General features: G+C 42.8%; 1 protein-coding gene across 4 annotated transcripts in view; it reads right to left on the bottom strand.

The window, feature by feature from the left end:
- Nucleotides 1-12: 12 nt before the first annotated feature.
- rap1gapb (RAP1 GTPase activating protein b) overlaps nt 13-8,329 on the bottom strand; it is a 115,725-nt gene continuing 107,408 nt past the window's right edge. For 3 of the 4 annotated variants that reach the window (XM_080422046.1, XM_080422049.1, XM_080422047.1), the window contains 6 exons: nt 7,352-7,461; nt 6,540-6,662; nt 4,384-4,522; nt 3,600-3,705; nt 2,646-2,758; nt 13-2,185 (listed from right to left, as the gene is read on the bottom strand). In XM_080422046.1, coding sequence (XP_080278172.1) covers nt 2,102-2,185; nt 2,646-2,758; nt 3,600-3,705; nt 4,384-4,522; nt 6,540-6,662; nt 7,352-7,461 — 675 coding nt within the window. In that variant the 3' untranslated portion in view covers nt 13-2,101. Of the gene's footprint in view, nt 2,186-2,403; nt 2,452-2,645; nt 2,759-3,599; nt 3,706-4,383; nt 4,523-6,539; nt 6,663-7,351; nt 7,462-8,329 lie in introns of all 4 variants that reach the window. The other variant, XM_080422048.1, reaches the window with a different exon arrangement.

The raw sequence follows: 8,329 nt of genomic DNA, 5'->3' as shown, positions 1-8,329 counted from the left end.
ACATTTCTGAAAACAATGCCTCATATCAACCTTGATCTTCATTGAAACTAGAGTAGAAGAGGCAATAACAAGTACCTTTTCTCGGGCAAGGAGACTTATCCACTTGAACCCCAGGCCCCAGCGTCCATATTCTGAAGGGAACATTAGCCAAAGAGAGCAGCTCTACAAGCTCACAACGCGTCGCAATGCAGCGCATAGTGAGCTTGTAGATTGGCTATTTTCGACCAAAAAAGCCGTCCAAGTACAGAGCCAACTAAGTCTAGAGGGTTGAAGTGGTTAAGTCTACTCTGGGTGGGGGAGGGAGAATTCACTGAAGCAGATTATGTAAAAAGACATCTCTGTCATTAGTTTTGTTTTACATTCAAGCCAGTTGGCGGTCCAGTCCACTGGGATACCACCTTAACCTCAAAGCAGCTCTCTTGACACAATCATTATAAAGGCAACTTCAAGACATGGTCACAGTGTCATTCATATTCGTTTTTTTTCCTCTCCTTTCTTAACACGGTCAGTAACTATTTATCATTTTTGAAAATGTAGTGCTTTAGGAAACATACATACATATATTACACATTTAAAAAATAAACCATGGAATCAATGTGCACTGCATCTGGAGAGTAGACGTCAGCCGTTTTTTTTTTGTTTTCCCCCCGAAAGAAACACAAAAACACAGGGACACAACACCTCTATGACGAGCATGGCACCAGTGTACAGAGGGCAAGCAGATTCACACCATGCACAGTACTGTTTGAATACACACCCATACACGTATTTTGAAATGTTTTTTTTTATGAGAAACAACATCTTGGGACACAAAATGATGCGCGGACAGTAGCACGCATTCTGGATGCAGACTTCCTGTCAGTGTTGCCAGATTCTGTGAGAGAAACAAGCAACCAGGTCTAGGAAAACCAGCCCAAAAGAAGCGACACATGAGTACTTTAACATGTACATCAGCTATTTGAAAATAGCAGATCTACAAGCTCACAACGCGACGCGTTGTGAGCTTGTAGATCGGCTATTTTCAAATAAAATCTTATAAGCAGATCTGGCAACCCTGCTTCCTGTCGCTGCCTCTTACGGTTCTATCTACAGGGAAAGACAACGTTGATACGTCAGTGGAATTGCTAACATTTACTTACACTGAAAATGATCTGGGAGCTTGAATGTTTATACACTGATGCTGAGAGTTGAAACTGACCATTAAAGATTTATCATGACGCAAATAAACAATTTTGCATTTAAAAAAACGGTAGACATTCTCTGCTGAACTCTGTATATTTTCTCCTGGAGAGATAACGATGACTGACAAGGGGGAAAAAAAAGATTCAAAGTACTGTCTTAAACCAACAAGACCCAAGAAACACCTACAAAAAAGCTTGTCTAATTAACATCCACCAGCACACTCAGGAGAAGAATTAGATCATCAGTAGAACGGCCTCGCCACGACTGACTGACTGACCGCACATACCTGGTACATCAAAGTCTAACCAACGTACAAAAAGAACAGTGGGGGGTTTGTGGAGGCTGAAATCAACAAAACAACCGTCTACCATACAACTCTCCACTCTCCTCTGCTCAGACAGACCACACCTCCCTCCGCTATAAGCTGAACAAACACTGCCGCTTGTTGCCGTCACGCCTCCCGATTCCTTTTTCAATTCACCTTCGGCGCGGAGATCAAACTCGACTCCAATCCAATCCTGCCCCTTCAAAAACAGGAAAGCTTTCACGCCGTGAATCCACTGAACCAGACAGGCTTCAGAACGTTACGGGGGGGAACTGGGGGACGGGGGGGACGGGGACGGGGGCTAAAGAATGAGTGGGTGTGTTGTTTTTACTCTGCTAAGCCAGCCAATGAAGAACAGTCAGAAAGCGATGTTGTGGTTGTGGGACTGCTCTGGAGCCGAGTGCTAGCTAGGCTGGCCGCCCCCTTCCCTTTTTTTCCCCATGCTCCGAGCACTCCGAGAGAGGGCTTCCATGTTGGGGTTAGAATGAGAGCTAGAAGGTACATACAAGTCCATGAAGCTGGGAGCAGCTGTCGAAAACGAGGCTGCAGGTTCACACTGGAGATAGTGACGTGTCAAAAAACCCTCCGGCCTCTTTAACTCTGCTCCTCCTCTGCGTCAGTAGTAGAATTCACGTGCCCTCGCCTCGTCTCCTGCAAGGGGTGCCTCTTATGGGAATGCTGGGTGAGAGAGGAAGAAAATGAGTGTTGCCTATATTGCATGGGGACTTACAGAATTCACATTTAGGGCTTTAATTTATTCTATCTTCGTATTTGCAATATGACGTTCATATTTCTTTACGGCAGAAGCCCCTTCATGTGGATTCTGGACTTTTGTGCTTTAAAGACGGTGAAAGAAAGATGACAGAACGAGTCTAGCTGACCTAGAAGAGGCTAACCTGAAAATGGACATCCATGTAGTGATCAATGAGGAGAGGCTAACAGTTCTGCACACAGACACAGAGAGAGGACCACAATGAAAACATACACTATGAAAACTTACACACACACATTATATATACAATTATACGGTATGTAATATATATAAAGTATACATAAAATGCACATGCACTAGTCATTTAGTGGTAAAATATAGTGAAATCTAAAGACTGGAGCCAAAGGTTGTGTCTCTGTATCTTACTGATGAGGACTTGTGCTCCTGTGATGAGGAGCGCTCTGTCTTGGGTCGGCCGTCTGTTCCTTTAGGTTCCGATGCCCTGACTCCCTCAGGTTGCTGCTGCTGGCGAGCAGGTGCTGCGAGGGACAAGACAGATATGTGGCTGTTAATGCATAAAACCGCGTTTCCCAACCTGCGGTCCGAGGGCCCCCCCTTTGGGGGGGGAGGCGGCGCAAACATCACTGGGGGCGTGAGGTCTTGTCTGCTTGGAGGTAGTACAATTTTTTAAACATGTTGCACAAAATCATAACTTGCTTTAATCCTGAACATTGTATGTTCTCAATGTGATATCAGTACATTTTTTCCCAGGTTGTCTGAGGATTTAATAGCAGTGGTGGAAAAAGCACAAAAATGTTTTACTTAAGTAAAAGTATCAATACTGCAATGTAGAAGTACTCTGTTACAAGTAAAAGTCCGGAATTAAAAATGTACTTGCGTAAAAGTACAAAAGTATTGGTATCAAAATGTACTTAAAGTACCAAAAGTAAAAGTACAAAATTGTTTGAAAATAGCAGATCTACAAGCTCACGACGCAACGCGTTGTGAGCTTGTAGATCGGCTATTTTCAAATAGCCTAGGTATAAAATACGGCTAAAGTGGTTAATGTATGTTTTATGATGTAATAATTTATATCTGCAAAGTAACTAGTAACTAAAGTTTTCAAATAATTGTAGTGGAATAAAAGTACAATATTTGCATCTGAGATGTAGTGGAGTAGAAGTAAAAGTACAGAAAATTGGAAATACTCCAGTAAAGTGAAAATAACCTCAAAACTGTACTTAAGTACAGTACTTGAGTAAATGTACTTAGTTACTTTACACCACTGTTTAATAGTGTTCAAGTCATGAGCGATCACGTCTAAACAGCTAAGTACCCACTGCATACAGTATAAATGAAGGCCATATTCCTAATGGTCACCTGGGGAGCTGGCCTGACTGGTGCTGCTGCACACACTGTCCTCCAGCCAGGAGCCGGACATAAACGGATCCTTCTTGTGAGGCGTCCCAGCAGAGGATAGACTTTCCTGTATGGGTCGAAAAACAATGTCAACTCAGGTTGCCTATTTAACGTTTTGTACAACAAGGACAAGCTTTGTAACAAATAGGCTAAGAAATGGGGAAAGTTCACCCCTTCTTAACCAACAGGTTTTTCCCGAAAACTGTCAGGATTTACAGTAGAAGGCATTTGTAGAATCGGCCACAGGTCTTAACTCATTCAGTGCCAAACTTATTTCTGGCTTTATCACCCCTGTGCCAAGGCCAAAAATACATTGAAAAAAAAATGCTTAGGAGCCGAGATACAGCCTTTTTCAGTAAAGTGAATGGAGCAGCAAATCTTCAAATCATCATATCTTCGGTTCTGAACATTTTTTTTTTTTTAAAAGAAGAAAAAATACGTATTTTGTTTTACTTTTTTTTTTTCATGACGTCGGTGACGTCATTGGCACTCTGGGCTTATGAAAAACGTGACGTCGGCGACATCATTAGCACTGAATGAGTTAATGGGTTAATCACGGTCATAACTAGGCACATGGTATTCTAATATGGCAAAGAAGTCACGCATCCCATGCTCCCTTGTTTGTGAAATGCCACTTGAATAAAGTTCTCTTGAAGGAGTGGCATGCAAAAGATAAGCTAATAATATATTCCTCCACTTGTTTTGTTGCGACGACGTAAAGTGCTGCCCCCTGTGGGCCACTCACCAGACCGGTGTCGTACTCCTCCACCGCCTCCTCGTTCTCGTGCTCCTCCACAACGCTGGCAAAGCTGCTGGCGTTGGAAGAGGAACGGGACAGGTCCTGAGCCTCTGGGATGGACGGAGCCCTGCAACACATCGCAGAACTACCCACCTGGGTCACTCTGACCACTCAAACACACATTAAACTACAGTTTAAAAGGAAAAGGAGGACGCGCTGCATGGATCAGTGGCTCTATAGACTTTTTGGTGGCACGGGTAAAAGTACTGCTCGACTCCAAAGTGGTCAGACCCAAGCCCCCAGAACCCAGTGGATGTAGTGATGTGTCGTTCATGATCGATTCGTTCAAAAGAACTAGTTCATTTGCCGCGAACGTGAACGAGCTCGTTCACTTTCTGAAACTGTTACGTTCACGTGCGACGTACAAATAAAACGCTCCCGCGATGGTGTTTTACACACATAATAAAAACACACATTAACCACTTTAGCCCTATTTTATACCTAGGCTATTTGAAAATAGCAGATCTACAAGCTCACAACGCGTCGCATCGCGACACGTTGTGAGCTTGTAGATCGGCTATTTTCAAACATATTAGTACTTTTACTTTTGGTACTTTAAGTATATTTTGATGCCAATACTTTTGTACTTTTACTCGAGTAAATTTTAAACACTAGAAAATAGCGTTACTGAACGAGAACGTGAACGAATCATTTGAACGAATCATTGACGTGAACGAAATCGTTCGTTCACTGATATGAACCTTTTTTCCCCACCACTAAGTGGATGCATTGAAGCACATTGGACATGCTGGCCATTCATAGGTACTGCAGCTTAAACGGCCTGGGGCCACTGCACAATGTACGAGCGAAAACGGTTTCGACCAATGGGCTCGACTCACGAGCTTGCGCACGGGGCTGCGCACCGAGGTGGCGCAAAACGCGTCACTGATGTGACGCAAAGCGTGTCACAGTGGCCCCCAAATAGGCCTCGCCCATCACACTTCACAACCCGGAAGAAGGGGTGAACTCGCCTCATGCGCTGGGTGAGCAACTTAATGCAAGTGGATGGGAGGCAATATCCGGTGCTCCTCTCTATTATTTTTAACTCTATGGTCAGACCCTGATGAAGACCTATTAGGTCGACATGCGTTGGTCATGCTGTTACCTTGCTCAGAATAAAATATTTTAAAAAGAAATGATGCGTAGCTTGCGAGACTATTTCAGGCAGATACACTCGAGAGGTTCCACACATGCGCATTACTATGTGGGTGTATACGGTGTTACGCAAGACCCATACGTCATGCGCTGACGTGGCAATCAGCAGAACAATTTGGCGTGTTATTTAAGCTCACCTCAGTCTCTGTTCTTCCTTCTGCTGTCTGTGTCCCTGGTCTGTTGTTATGCGGCTGTTTGCTCCCACCGCCACCCCACCCAGCACCACCAGTGGGCTCTGCTATTAGTTCTGTTCCCCATAGGGGGTTGTTGTTATTGTATATCTATCTCCATGCTCTTAAATGGTTAATGGTGGTTGTCTAATTGTGCTGAGCAGAGAGGAAAATGTAGCAGAGCCTGAACACCAAGATAAAATATTCGTAAGTTATCTGACTGAAATTAATTAAAGACGGAGTGCCTTGGAATGATTTTCCTTGCAAGTCAAGCAGTACTTCTTGGACTTTTTTCTCACACATTAAAGGGGATAGTTCACCCAAAATAAAACTTTTTTTCTATCGATTAGTCACCCCATGGAGACTTGAATTCATGGATATTGTTTTGTTTTTGTCGCATTCCTAAGCCAATAATTTGATAACCAGCGGACCGGTAGGAGACACAAAGGAGACTCTTAGTGTCTCCTACCGGAACTGCTGCCGGTCATCAAATTATTGGCTTAGGAATGTGACAAAAAAAAAAGTCTCCATGGGGTGACTAATCGATAGAAAAAAAGTCATTTTGGGGGTGAACTATCCCTTTAACTAACAGTGTAGATAAAAAAGGCCATTTCACAGTAGGCCAAGTGAATCTCAAAATGTATAGAATTACATTTATCTGTATCCCAGCTCGCTATTTTTTTTTTTATGGTTTCTACAACTAAGCAGCATAAGAACTCAATAGTTTTTCTCCATAATTAAAAGCCACTGAACTCAGGATATTCACACAGTAGTCACCTATGCTTAGTGGTAGGCATCTCTGGAGAACTGTGGTTGGAGGAGTTCTCTGATTTTGGGTCCTGGGAAATGTGGCCACTGTCTGGGGTCCTCTGTGTGCTGGGACTAGGAGACACCTCCCGGCTTCAAAATAGAGGAAAATATGGTAAAGGAATGAAAAGCTGGTTCATGTTTACAACATATTCATCGGCCAAAGTTTTTACAACTAGATGGTACATTCACCACTTACTAATAAGCGGTTAAAGGACGACTTCACCGCTTTTCAACCTATCTTCATATAATTGGTCCTCACTAATACTCATGATAAAATGGTAAAACATTTTTCTACTTGGTCTGTGTCTCATAGGAGGGCTGTGGACAGTCCAGAAACCTGTCTACCAGTGACATCATCGTTAGGTATGATTTTTGTTTCCAACAAGATTTCACATTTTTTATTTAGATTTTTATTAACACGAGAACAATGGCTTATTTTATTGCATTGCAACTTTCCAGGAATAGAAAGCCTGCAGTTTCTATTAGCTTGGATTCCCCATTGATGATGTCACTGGTAGACGGGACTCTGAACTGTCCACAGCCCTCCTCTGAGACACAGACCGAGTAGAATTTTTTTTTACCATTTTATCATGAGCATTAGTGAGGACCAATTATATGAAAATAGGTTGAAAAGCGGTGAAGTCGTCCTTTAAGGGGATCCTTGAAATGTTTTCGTTTGAGAACCGTCCTACTGTCCTACTGTCCTAATTCAATTTGAACACCATTCCAAAAAGTCTTGATGGATACCGGTGAAGTCCCACTACTATTCCACGACTCACCTCCTCTCCTGGACCTCCTGGATGTTTTCAATGCCGATGGCACTGCTGCGACGGGAGTTGAAGGGTCCAGACTTCTTCCGGGTAGGACTTTTCCCAGGAATGATCAATGACTGGCAGAGGACAGAGAGGCAAGTCAGACAACATGCCACGCAGACGCTTCAGTTTATCAGCATGAGTATACTGTGTACCTAACACAGCCATTACCAACCTGTGGGCAAGTGAGCCCCCAAATAAGTGGCAAAAGAGTAAGATTTGAATGATAACACTAAAATAAATGTCATGGTATCATTTATTCAAAATTAGAAAAATAAAATGTCATTGTGATAAAGATAAATAGGAACTTAAAAGTATACAACTGGATCCAAGCCGGCTATTCAGCTGCAGAGGGGTTTAATTCCTACTTCTGTATGTCCGGGTGAAGGAAATAAAGAATTCAATTCAATTTCATTAACCGTACCATGACGAGTTAAGAACAAGTTAAGTGGCTGAAGAGAGAATGACTCTGGCTTAGGGTGATGAAATGCAAAATGGGAAAGATGTTTTCATGTCTGTTTCCATCGGCAAAGAGCCTCGGAAAACATGTTAAATGACAAAGAATGAATGTCTGAAAATGTTCTATGAATATTTATATTTGAGAAAATAATCCCACTGCATGGATGGGTTCTAACTGAAATGTTAATGAATTAACATAATCAGTTTTGTCATTCAAGTTGCTACAAAGCAAATGGCATAGTTAAACCATTCGGCCATTTTCGTCACTCCAAACTTTTTTTTTTCTTCACGAATCCTCTCTATGTAGTGTCCTGGCACTCACACATGCATTGTTTGTCACTCATGAGCTGCCGTTCCTACCGAACGGCTCTGATGCGTGAACTCTCGCGAGATTTTCGCGTCCCGCGAGATTCTCGAGTCCCACGAGATTTCGCGTGTAGCGCTCCCCCTCCCCTCATGACTCATTTTTTCTGTATTATCTGTATT

The sequence above is a fragment of the Gymnoscopelus braueri genome, assembly GCF_963280865.1.
Source record: "Gymnoscopelus braueri genome assembly, chromosome: 3".
Lineage (NCBI taxonomy): Eukaryota > Metazoa > Chordata > Actinopteri > Myctophiformes > Myctophidae > Gymnoscopelus > Gymnoscopelus braueri.
The sequence above is the reverse complement of the archived record's forward strand: the minus strand, read 5'-3'. Positions and strand labels throughout refer to the sequence as shown.